Source organism: Canis lupus, chromosome 23, assembly GCF_048164855.1.
Source record: "Canis lupus baileyi chromosome 23, mCanLup2.hap1, whole genome shotgun sequence".
In the NCBI taxonomy this organism is placed as follows: domain Eukaryota; kingdom Metazoa; phylum Chordata; class Mammalia; order Carnivora; family Canidae; genus Canis; species Canis lupus.
The window spans coordinates 10,887,791-10,901,357 of NC_132860.1; the positions used below are offsets into that span (position 1 = coordinate 10,887,791).

The window sequence follows — 13,567 nt, forward strand, 5'->3', positions numbered from 1 at the left end:
TCCTTCGAGTGTAACAGATATATAGGTAGCCAATAAAGCTGTCTGGGTTAAAACTAAAAGCTGCCCACTAAATATGACCCCCTTCTTTAAAGATCCTAACTTTTGGCTGGTCCCAATGCCACATGGATTTCTCAGTTTCTTTAGCTACATGGCCAATGAGATGTAAGTTCAAAGGCTGTGTGGTCCTCCAGGAAGTTGATTCAACTGGGGAAAATTCCTTTTCCTCCCCTTCCCCACTGCCTCCAAAAGCAATCTTGGACAGTGAGAATGAGGTAACTGGAGGATAAAATTCATGCACTCAGGATAACAGAGCAGAGAGGTAGGAACCTCGACACCACCTACCTTTATATAAGAGGGGGAAATTCGTATTTAGTTTGAAACACTGTAATCTTTGGTTTTTCTGTTATATGTAGCAGAACCTGACCTTAAGTAATAGAGTAGGAAGCAAAAACACGAACAAAAAAATGACCTGAAGTGGTAGCAAAAGCTATTCAGTAGAAGAATTTCTAGCAGTTAAGGTTGCTGGAAGTAGGAAGAAATTACCAGGAAACACTGGGGAGAAAAGTGTGGTCTTCTTAGGAGAAGAATTATTAACATCAAAGAGACTTTTATAGAGAGGGGATGATAAGCACCTATAAGAGACTGTCTTCATGAGGAAGTGACAACAATATAAATTTACTTTAAAAGCAATCCAGAGCTTTCTCACTTAAACAGTTAAGGAAGTAAGTTCCATTAAATTATGGCATAATTATGGCTACTTAATTAAATCATTAAAGGAGAGCAAATAAAAAGGAAGAGAGGTATGAGAGTGAGAGCAGACACTGAGTTTATATTCTTCCTGGTTCTGGTGGGCTTCAATCCTTCAATATCCATGTCCTTAAAAGATGTGTTCTCATTTACAAAATATCTTCCTTTATTCCATATATGATTTAAAATATTTATTGAGCAGGAAAAAAAGGAAGGGTGGTAAAAAGATGACACAGATGCTGATTTAACAGTTTTCTTCCAAGTTCTGGTGGTCTTCGGACTTTAAATGACTGTTTGAAAAAAAAAATATGCTCTCATTCTGAAGCTTCACACACACACACACACACACACACACGTAAATATAAAGCATTTTTAAAATACACTTAGCTAAACATAGATTACAATTAAAAAATCATGTTCTCTGACAATATTAACTGATTAGAAACAATTGTGAATAATGTTGAAATAATTTATTTCACCATAAATGTAGCTATCAAATTACACAGCTTTTGCAATGTGCTGATGCATAGACATCTTAGAAAGTTTTTCATTTTTCTGTAGTACCAGTGGTGCTATTTCTACAAATATATAGAAAATACCATAGGTATTAATGATTTGAAATTATATCTGTAATAAATGTAGATTTCAATTTCTTCAATTTTTTTAATTTCCTCAAACAACAACAACAACAAAAACACAAAGTTACATACGTGGCTCAAACTTCAATTTTCCACCAGGCCCTGATGGAGGAATTTCTTGTTCTAATTTTTTTTGTTCCATCTGCTGTACAACCTATAAATGGGAAAAGAACATCTTAAAAGTAAGTATTCTTTTATTTTCTCGTAACCTTTGACAAATTGCAACAAACTAAGTGAAAATTGTTTTTCTAGAATGAGATATTCAAACCCTAAAATTAGATTAATATTCAACAAAGCAGTTTTAAAAATACTTAAATTTAAAATACTATAGCTAATAGTACATTGAAATATTATATTATAAAAACACTTTGCTTTTAGCTAAGTACCTAAAATTCTTTTTAATGCCACAATCACTTTATAAAATACCACCTGATGATACTCTTGCTTCTGAGCCTCAAGTTGGTCATGCTGACGCTGTAGCTCTTCCTTTTGTTTCTGAAGTTCATCTGCCTTTTTCTTAAGTTCATTTTCTTGTAAAGAGATAAGATTTTCATATTCTTTCAGTTCTTCCTCTGTGAAGAACTGTTGCTGATCCATTGTCTAAAAGAAAAAAAAATAAGGCAAGAATAATCTTGGATACACAACAAGGTTTGATTCAGCCTTAAAATTCTACAATTTAAAAAAAAAATTCTTCAATTAACAAAGTACAAGTGTATCCATAGTACTATACTTTTTCGGTAAGAAAGGGGAAATAAGAAAATACATATTTATGTATTTATTTGAACAAAAGGAAAAACTCAAGGCTACCTAAAGAACAACAAAGAGAACTGGGTAGAAAGGACAGAGAGAATGCCAGGGGGAAAGAAAATCACACTTCTCTGAATACACCTTTTTTGTGCAGGTTTGATTTTTAGAAACATGTCTGTGTTTCACATACTCAAAAAAATATCCAGAAGGATAGGAAAACTCCCCAAATTGAGTATAAACATAAGAAAATAAATTATACTTTTATTTTAAGTGAATAAAACAGAAAGGAGAAAGGAAAAAAAGAACTCAAGAAACTTTTGATTATAGTACTCAGACTATATGCTCAGGCTAAAAACAACGGTGATCTAAACAAATAATAAATTCTTATTTTGCAGTGTTTAGCAACCTGAAACATGGTACACCCTAGGATTGAGGAAATAAGTGGAATAATACTGTGGAAAATAGGAGTCAGTTTCCATCTGAAATATAGAAAGAGGGAGAAATAGAATGTTGTACTGAAATTGGAGGCATTGAACTGAAATTTAAGGAGGTATCAATGTGAACTCATTATGTTTGTTTGTTTGTTTGTTTAAGATTTTATTTATTTATTTGAGAGAGAGAGCACAGCGGGAGGGGGGACAGCAGAGGGAGAGGGAGAGGCAGACCTTCCAATGAGCAGGGAGCCCCACATGGGGCTCAATCACAAGACCCTGGGATTATGACCTGAGCCAAAGGTAGATGCCTAACCAATTAAGCCACCCAGGAGCCTTAATGAGCTCATTAAGTTTTAATATATATTGATGTCTAAATATATCAAGATGAATATGAATGTAAGTGTATCTGTGTATGTAATACATGCACACACACATATATATACATAATACAAATATAAATATATATATACTCACACTTTTAAATGTTTTTAAATTACCCAACTCTGTTATCTGACAAAGCCAGAAGCAAAGACACTCTGATAGCAAGGAACACATCCAGTGTCTAGATTCTAGTGTGATAACAATCTCCCTAAAAGGAACCAATGCTCCTCAGAAAAATGGCTGATTCCAGAGGTGGGATGGAGAAAGAACAAGATGATCCTTGAACATCTTATTATGCTAAAAAATAAGGAAGTACTCAAAGAATAGGTAACATGCCAAAAGGATACAAAAGCCAGTTTGAGGGCAGCCCAAGTGGCTCAGCAGTTTAGCGCTGCCTTCAGCCCAGGGGGTGGTCCTGGAGACCGAGAATGGAGTCCCACGTCAGGCTCCCTGCATGGAATGGAGCCTGCTTCTCCCTCTGCCTTTCTCTATGTCTCTCATGAATAAATAAATTAAATCTTTAAAAAAAAAAAAAAAGCCAGTTTGAAGAAATTCTCACTAGCCAAATCTGGGGTGATTTGAACATCAAAGTAAATAATGAAAAAAAAATGTAAATAATGATACTAAGGATTAAAGCTTACTGAATAAAATAAGAAGCCATGAACCTACACTCAAACAGAAATGGGGGAAGAGATAACTTTCCCTTGCTGTAGAAAGACAACTAATAAATGAAGAAGGAATAATGAGTAGAAAATCACCATTTGTCAACAGACATTGTAATAATTAATTCTGGCTACGATCATCAATGCATGCTAAAATTAGTAGATAATGAATCTCAAAGTATACCCTCAAAGACTCCCTTTTTTTAAAAAAAAAACAGTGGTAATGTTGGTAATGTAAATTGGTACAATTCTTTCAAAAAATACTTTCACAAAATATATCAACTGCCCTAAAAAGACTCCCTTGGTCTTGGTAGTGCTACATTGAGAATCTATCTTTTTTTTTTTTTAATTTATTCATGAAAGACACACAGAGAGAGAGAGGGGCAGGCACCAAACCGCTGAGCCACCCAGGTGTCCCTGAGAATCTATCCTATAAAATAACCCTAAACACATAAAAAGCTTTATATAAAAACATATTTATAGCAGCACTGTCTTTCTAAAACCAATAGTAAAAGAATGGATGTCTAGCCCTGAGAAAACAGTTAAACTACCAAAGTAATTCTTACAAATAGTATTTAGAAATATTTTTGTATTTAGAAATACCGTTGAGTGATTCTGGCAGTATGGGAGGTTAGACAAGATACTATTTAAATTACAAAAGAGAAAACAGTGAGGAAACCTAGTAGATACCATCTTAACCAAATAATCAAAATTAACATTGCCAGTTATGAGAATAACCAGCAACATATGCTTCATGATATGATGCTCTCAGCGTCACTTTGGTGGTACTCCTACCAAAAGTAGGAATCCTGAGGAAACAGCAGATTGACTCAAACTGAGGGATATTCTACAAAATAATTGGCTTGTATTCCTTTTAAATATGAATGCCATGCGACACAAAGACTCAGGAACTGTTGTAGATTAAAGGAGACTAAGAAAACATTACAACTAAATTCAGATTATGATCCTGGATTTTCTTCTGCTATAAAGGACAGTATTAGGAAAATTAACAAAAATCTCAGTAAAGTCAAGAGACTGGAAAAGAGTATTATGTGTGTAGCCATAAATAATTTTACTGTGATTATGCAAGATAAATCCTTGTTTGCAAAAAATACACACTCAAGTGTTTAAGGTTAAAGCAGCATCAGGTGCAACTTACTCCCCAAAAAATTATGTATGTTATATATAATATACACACATACAGATTAAAAACAGAGAGAAAATAACTACAATAAAATGGGAAATCTGGGGGAAGGGTATTCAGGAATTCCTTGAATATTCTTATAACTTTTTTGTAAATCTAAAATTATGTTAAAATGAAAAATAGTGTAGGGACGCCTGAGTGGCTCAGCGGTTGAGCGCCTGCCTTTGGCTCAGGGCATGATCCCTGAATTCCAGGTTCAAGTCTGACATCGGGCTCCCAGCATGGAGCCTGCTTCTCACTCAGCCCGTGTCTTTGCCTCTCTCTCTGTGTCTCTCATAAATAAATAAAATCTTTTTAAAAATGAAAAATAGTACATAATTGTCTACTGATCTAGTTCACCAGAAGCAATAATGGGAATGCATGTTCAAATACCTTAGCATTCTTCTTCTTCACCAAAGCCCAAAAATATTACAAATATTAGAAAAAAAATGACAAAAAAAGCTGACCTCTTTAACCTCAAACTAAGGTGATACACTGTCGTCCTGGGACTGTGCTCATTTTAGCACCAAAAACTTCCACATCCCATGAAACTCCTAGTCTTGGCTACACTGGGACAGTCAGCTACCCTATCTCAAACTATTTTTTGGACAATTAAAAATCTAATTGAAAAAAAGAGAAAAAAATCTAATTGAAATGGTCATCTTTTATATTTTGTATAGAAAATGACTTTTTTTTTTTTTTCACTCTCTTCTGGCTGCTACCTCTCAACTATTCTTTTAAAAATGTGTATGTGGTACTGGGTCACAAATCAGGTCTTAACCGATACCAAAAGATTGGGATTGTCCCCTGCATATTTTCAGACCATAATGCCTTGAAATTAGAACTAAATCACAAGAAGTTTGGAAGGATTTCAAACACGTGGAGGTTAAGGACTATCCTGCTAAAAGACGAAAGGGTCAACCAGGAAATTAGAGAAGAATTAAAAAGATTCATGGAAACTAATGAGAATGAAGATACAACCGTTCAAAATCTTTGGGATACAGCAAAAGCAGTCCTGAGGGGGAAATACATCGCAACACAAGCATCCATCCAAAAACTGGAAAGAACTCAAATACAAAAGCTAACCTTGCACCTAAAGGAGCTGGAGAAAAAATAGCAAATAGATCCTACACCCAGCAGAAGAAGAGAGTTAATAAAGATTCGAGCAGAACTCAATGAAATAGAGACCAGAAGAACTGTGGAACAGATTAATAAAACCAGGAGTTGGTTCTTTGAAAGAATTAATAAGATAGGTAAACCATTAGCCAGCCTCATTAAAAAGAAGAGAGAAAAGACTCAAATTAATAAAATCATGAATGAGAAAGGAGAGATCACCACCAACACCAAGGAAATACAAACAATTTTAAAAACATATTATAAAAAAATAAAAAAATAAATAAAAAATAAAAATAAAAACATATTTATGCTATGTTATTGGCTATATGCCAATAAATTAGGCAATCTAGAAGAGATGGACACAATCCTGGAAAACCACAAACTACCAAAACTGGAACAGGAAGAAATAGAAAACCTGAACAGGCCAATAAACAGGGATGAAATTGAAGCAGTCATCAAAAACCTCCCAAGACACAAAAGTCCAGGGCCAGATGGCTTCCCTGGGGAATTCTATCAAACGCTTAAAGAAGAAACCGTACCTATTCCACTAAAGCTGTTCGGAAAAATAGAAAGAGATGGAATACTTCCAAATTCGTTCTATGAGGCCAACATCACCTTAATTACAAAACCAGACAAAGACCCCACCAAAAAGGAAAATTATAGACCAATATCCCTGCTGAACATGGATGCAAAAATTCTCAACAAGATACTAGCCAATAGGATCCAACAATACAGAGCAGCCCCAGTGGCGCAGTGGTTTAGCGCTGCCTGCGGCCCAGGGCGTGATCCCAGGGACCCCCGGATCGAGTCCCACGTCAGGCTCCCTGCATGGTGCCTGCTTCTCCCTCTGCCTGTGTCTCTGCCTCTCTCTCTCTGTCTGTCTCTATGAATAAATAAATTAAAATCTTTAAAAAAAAAGAAAAAAAGGATCCAACAATACATTAAGAAGATTATTCACAAAAAAAAAAAAAAAAAGAAGAAGAAGATTATTCACATGATCAAGTGGGATTTATCCCCGGGATGCAAGGCTGGTTCAACACTCGTAAAGCAATCAATGTGATTGATCATATCAGCAAGAGAAAAAACAAGAACCATATGATCCTCCCGATAGATGCAGAGAAAGCATTTGACAAAATACAGCATCCATTCCTGATCAAAACTCTTCAGAGTGTAGGGATAGAGGGAACATTCCTCAGCATCTTAAAAGCCATCTACAAAAAGCCCACAGCAAGTATCATTCTCAATGGGGAAACACTGGGAGCTTTCCCCTAAGATCAGGAACATGACAGAGATGTCCACTCTCACCACTGCTATTCAACATAGTCCTAGAAGTCCTAGCCTCAGCAATCAGGCAACTAAAAGAAATAAAAGGCATTCAAACTGGCAAAGAAGAAGTCAAACTCTCCCTCCTCACAGATGACATGACACTCTACATAGAAAACCCAAAAGACTCCCCCAAAATTACTAGAACTCATACAGCAATTTGGCAGTGTGGCAGGATACAAAATCAATGCCCAGAAGTCAGTGGCATTTCTATACACTAACAATGAGACTGAAGAAAGAGAAATTAAGGAGTCAATCCCATTTATAATTGCACCCCAAAGCATAAGATACCTAGGAATAAACCTAACCAAAGAGGTAAAGGATCTATACCCTAAAAACTATAGAACACTTCTGAAAGAAATTGAGGAAGACACAAAGAGATGGAAAAATATTCCATGCTCATGGATTGGCAGAATTAATATTGTGAAAATGTCAATGCTACCCAGGGCAATTTACACATTTAAAGCAATCCCTATCAAAATACCATGGACTTTCTTCAGAGAGTTGGAACAAATTAAGATTTGTGTGGAATCAGAAAAGACCCCAAATAGCCAGGGGAATATTAAAAAAGAAAACCATAGCTGGGGGCATCACAATGCCAGATTTCAGGTTGTACTACAAAGCTGTGGTCATCAAGACAGTGTGGTACTGGCACAAAAACAGACACATAGATCAATGGAACAGAATAGAGAATCCAGAAGTGGACCCTCAACTTCATGGTCAACTAATATTCGACAAAAGAGGAAAGACTATCCACTGGAAAAAAGACAGTCTCTTCAATAAATGGTGCTGGGAAAATTGGACAGCCATGTGCAGAAGAATGAAACTAGACCATTCTCTTACACCAGACACAAAGATAAACTCAAAATGGATGAAAGATCTAAATGTGATTCCATCAAAATCCGAGAGGAAAACACACGCAACACCCTTTTTGAACTTGGACACAGTAACTTCTTGCAAGATACATCCATGAAGGCAAGAGAAACAAAAGCAAAAATGAACTATTGGGACTTCATCAAGGTAAGAAGCTTTTGCACAGCAAAGGATACAGTCAACAAAACTCAAAGACAACCTACAGAATGGGAGAAGATATTTGCAAATGATGTATCAGATAAAGGACTAGTTTCCAAGATCTATAAAGAACTTATTAAACTCAACACAAAGAAACAAACAATCCAATCATGAAATGGGCAAAAGACATGAACAGAAATCTCACAGAGGAAGACATAGACATGGCCAACAAGCACGTGACAACATGCTCTGCATCACTGGCCATCCGGGAAATATAAATCAAAACCACAATGAGATACCACCTCACACCAGTGAGAACAGGGAAAATTAACAAGGCAGGAAACAACCAGTGATGGAGAGGATGTGGAGAAAGGGGAACCCTCTTGCACTGTTGCTGGGAATGTGAACTGGTGCAGCTACTCTGGAAAACTGTGTGGAGGTTCCTCAAAGATTTAAAAATAGATCTTCCCTATGACCCAGCAATTGCACTGCTGGGGATTTACCCCAAAGATACAGATGCAGTGAAATGCCGGGACACCTGCACCCCGATGTTTCTAGCAGCAATGTCCACAATAGGCAAACTGTGGAAGAAACTTCGGTGTCCATCGAAAGATGAATGGATAAAGAAGATGTGGTTTATGTATGTAATGGAATATTACTCCGCCATTAGAAATGACAAATACCCACCATTTGCTTCGACATGGATGGAACTGGAGGGTATTATGCTGAGTGAAATAAGTAAATCGGAGAAGGACAAACATTATATGGTCTAATTCATTTGGGGAATATAAAAAAATAGTGAAAGGGAATAAAGGGGAAAGGAGAAAAAATGAGTGGGAAATATCAGAAAGGGAGACAGAACATGAGAGACTCCTAACTCTGGGAAACGAACAAGGGATGATAGACAAGGAGATGGGCAGGGGATGGGGTGACTGGGTGACGGGCACTGAGGGGGGCACTTGATGGGATGAGCACTGGGTGTTATGCTATATGTTGGCAAATTGAACTCCAATAAAAAATAAATAAATATAAAAAATAAATTTTAAAATTAAAAAATAAAATTTAAATGTATATGTGGGACGCTTGGTGGCTCAGTGGTTGAGCATCTGCCTTCAACTCTAGGTGTGATCCTGGGATTGAATCCCACATCAGGCTCCCTGCAGGGAGCCTGCTTCTCCCTCTATGTCTCTGCCTCTTTCTCTGTGTCTCTTGTGAATAAAGTCTTTAAAAAAATAAAAAATAAAAAAATAAAAATGTATATCTACAGTAAACTATGGAATGAACTGGTATGCCTTTCTGGAGCAATTTGACAAGACATATTTAGAAACTAAAAATATTCATAAACCTTTAGAATAGTTCTTTTTTTAAAAATTTATTTATTTATTTATTTATTTATGATAGTCACAGAGAGAGAGAGGCAGAGACACAGGCAGAGGGAGAAGCAGGCTCCATGCACCGGGAGCCCGATATGGGATTCGATCCCGGGTCTCCAGGATCGCGCCCTGGGCCAAAGGCAGGCGCCAAACCGCTGCACCACCCAGGGATCTATTCTAGGAATTAATCCCAGGAGAGTTACTATCAATGCCCAAAAATGTATGAACAAGTAGAGAGTCATCGTAGTGTTAATTACTACAGTAAAAAAATTAGATTGGGGCAGCCCGGGTGGCTCAGCGGTTGAGTGACTGCCTTTGACCCAGGGCCTGATCCTGGAGACCCGGGATTGAGTCCCACATCGGGCTCTCTGCATGGGGCCTGTTTCTCCCTCTGCCTGTGTCTCTGCCTCTCTCTGTCTCTGTGTCTCTCATGAATAAATAAATAAAATCTTTAAAAAAAAAAATTAGATTGACCCAAATGTCTACACGTGTTCAAATGATTATACAAATTACACTACAATCACATAACTGCATGCTAAGGAGACATTTCTAAACTCTGTTTTTTGAAGAATGGCATCATGAACTATCGTTAACACTTAAAAACACAGAATTTCCCAAACATATAAAGACACTTATATAGTATGAAACCATTTTAATAATATATATATAGGATGGGGCACCTTGGTGGCTCAGTTGGTTAAGCATCTGACTTTGGCTCAGGTCTTGGTCTTAGGGTCCTGGGATTAAGCCCTGCACATAGGGCTGGACTCCACATTCATCATGGAGTCTGGTTGGCTTTCTCCCTTTCCCTCTGCCTCTCCCACCACTCATGCTCTCTTGCTCTCTCTATCTCTCTCAAATAAATAAAATCTTTAAAAGGATGGATAGATAGATAGGTAGATAGATAGGAGTTTATATGTATATGTAAATTAAAAATGGGATGGGGTGCTTGGGTAGCTCAGTGGGTTAGGCATCTGACTCTTGATTTTGGCTCAGGTCATGACTCAAGGTGGTGAGAAACAGCCCTGCTCAGGCTCCTCTCTGGACATGGAGCCTGCTTAAGATTCTCCCTCTACTTCTGCTCCTTCTCCTCATTCTCTCTCTCTCTCTAAAATAAAATAAAATAAAATAAAATATAAATAAAATAAATTAATTAAAATAAAATAATATAAATTAAAATAAAATAAGATAAAATAAAATAAATTAAAATAAATTAAAATGACAAAATAAAAGAAATTAAAATAAGATAAATTAAAATAAAATAAAATAAAAATAACAATGGGACATACACACTACACACTGTATGCTATATATGCATATACTAAAGATACAAACTATTTCCAAATTAGTATAACATAATATATAAATTAAGTTTCTACCTCTGGATGGTAGAATTATAGGTAACTTCTAATTTATTCCTTCAATGTATCTATATTTCTAATTTTCAAGAATGTATGTTATATTACACTTAGAAAAAGTAAAATTTTAAAAAGACTTCTAATTATATGTAATGTGATTACAAATAAGATGTCAGTTGCCACAAGCTTTCCAAAAATCAGGTTCATTATTTTATTGTGACATTTTTTTTGAAAAGCCAAGACAGTAAGGCTCTACATGCAAGCATAATGGGAAATGAAAGTTAAAAGTAGAATGAACTAATGTAGAATTTTTTGAACCATACATCCCATTTCAAGTAGGTATTACCTCCCAGCTATCCGGCTCCAAGAATTCCTTTTTTTCTGTAGCTTTCAAAAACTCATCTAGAGTCACTAATCGGTCTTTGTTAGCATCAACCTGATTTAAAAAAAAAAATGTATATGTAAGATAAAGTAACTCTCATATTACTAGAAATTCTCTTCTAATAGATGCTACTACACAAATAAACAGCAATTAAGGCTAGTAACATCCACAGAAATGGAGAGGAAGAAAATCGAACACTCAACATTATATTAGAATCAGAAAATAGATATTGCTATCTTCCGTATTATTCAGATTTGAAAATACAGGGAAATATCTATATACCTGATACTGAAAGATTACCAAGCTTGAGTCTGCTGATCTGATTGGATAAACTATTACAATCTTCTTCTCTCAACCACATCATGTATAATCCCAAGAAAAATAACCTTTGCAGAAAGAGGACTGTTTTAGCCAAGAATAGAGGAGTTTACATTAAAATGCTCCCAATATTTTTTTCTTAAAAACTAACTAAATCAAAATTAAAGCTCACAATCACTCCCAATCCTCCTCAATGGCTCTTACAGCCATTGTTACAAAAGTGAACTCCAAAATGGTAAAAGAAATTCATTTGACACTTGGATGCAAGCAGTCAACAGAAATCCCAATTCATCACCAGTAGCTCAAATATCAGGTAAAAAATCACTGATGCAAAACAGTGGGCTTTAGTTACCAGCTTCTGATGTCTATGACCAAAGTTCCCAGCTTAATAATGTGAATGAGAAATAAATAAGTTGTTATAAACCATTATGGTACTGGATTTTTTGGATTTTCTTAATAAAAATACAGCCTTTTAAAATATCGAATATGGGCTCCCTGGGTGGCACAGCGGTTTGGCGCCTGCCTTTGGCCCAGGGCGCGATCCTGGAGACCCGGGATTGAGTCCCACGTCAGGCATGGAGCCTGCTTCTCCCTCTGCCTGTGTCTCTGCTTCTCTCTCTCTCTCTGTGACTATCATCAATAAATAAAAATTTTAAAAAATAAAAATAAAAATAAAATAAAATATCGAATATTAGACTACATTATTTTTTACTTCTAAAAGACATGAAACAGTATCTTAATCTCTTAAATAAAAACCTTTTAAATTTTAAAATGTTTTAAGGTAGTTACAAAATAATTTTATTTATACTAAGGGAGTCTACTGGATATTCTGGATCAAAAATGCAAAATTCAATTAAATAACTATTCTTTATATTTATTTTCCACTTTCTGATAAGATTTATTGCAAGACTTAAATAATCCATTGAAATAACATATAATCTTAAAGTTTTAAAACATACCTCATTCATTACATGTTCCCTCATTCTAAGCCGTTCTTCCTCCATTTCTACCATATCATCCTCCTCATTTTTGGGGTCATATACTTTTTCCAACTAAAGGGAAAAGTTTAAAACAAACATAAAAGAAAGGAAAATAATAGAAGGAGAAAAGCAAAAACGCTGAACACTGAATGAAGTTATTTACCTCTTTAGTAAACAGGGCTTCTAATTCCTGTTCATCCAGGAAGCCATCGTTATTGACATCTGAAGTTAAAGGTCACAAATACAAAAATTGATTTTAATGCCTTTGAAAATCAATTATTAAAAAACAACTCTTTACAACTGGCTTGCAGAAGTGGTACTAACATGAAGCATCCATATGGTACAGAAAAATGTTTCCTCCTTTATGAAGCCTCAGATCAGTCCAACTCAACACAATTTACTACTTATTTATAATGCATACTAGTTTTTCTAGAAAAATATATCTTAACCAGTTTTTCAAAATATAAAGTGAAACAGTATGCTATAGGAATAAAAGCAAATTTCAATGTTATAGCACAAGAGTTAGATATAACCTAGCTAGTCACAAAAATACCTTCAGTTTACAGAGAAGCTTACAATAAATCATAATGACTAAACAGTAAAATTGGGTAAAAGACACAGCCACTGACTTAAAGTATTTTATGCTGCAGATTAACAATAAAAACTATTATATTACTCTAGAGAAAAATGCCAAACATTTACTATCAATAGGACTCAATAGCACACCTTGGCATAAATCAGTTAAGAATAAGACAACTATAATCTTTCAAACAGCAGACATAAATATTTGTATCAAATCTATTACCATGTAATTTGAAAAATGTCTTGGGGTCAAAGTCATTAGGATCCAATCCATCAGTCTCTTCCCATACCTCTTTTAGTTGATCTTTGCTTCCCTGTGAATCAATTTTTAA

The 13,567-nt window shown here is 35.5% G+C and overlaps 1 protein-coding gene across 6 annotated transcripts in view; it reads right to left on the reverse strand.

The window, feature by feature from the left end:
* Positions 1-923: 923 nt before the first annotated feature.
* Positions 924-13,567, reverse strand: part of NUCB2 (nucleobindin 2) — a 49,716-nt gene continuing 37,072 nt past the window's right edge. The window contains exons 8-14 of one of the 6 annotated variants that reach the window (XM_072793899.1): positions 13,459-13,549; positions 12,817-12,875; positions 12,633-12,725; positions 11,320-11,409; positions 1,815-1,985; positions 1,458-1,539; positions 924-1,037 (exon numbers count right to left, since the gene is read on the reverse strand). In XM_072793899.1, the coding sequence (XP_072650000.1) occupies positions 1,030-1,037; positions 1,458-1,539; positions 1,815-1,985; positions 11,320-11,409; positions 12,633-12,725; positions 12,817-12,875; positions 13,459-13,549 (594 nt within the window). In that variant the 3' untranslated portion in view covers positions 924-1,029. Of the gene's footprint in view, positions 1,073-1,449; positions 1,540-1,814; positions 1,986-11,319; positions 11,410-12,632; positions 12,726-12,816; positions 12,876-13,458; positions 13,550-13,567 lie in introns of those variants that run through there. The other 5 variants (XM_072793898.1, XM_072793902.1, XM_072793901.1 and 2 more) reach the window with 5 other exon arrangements.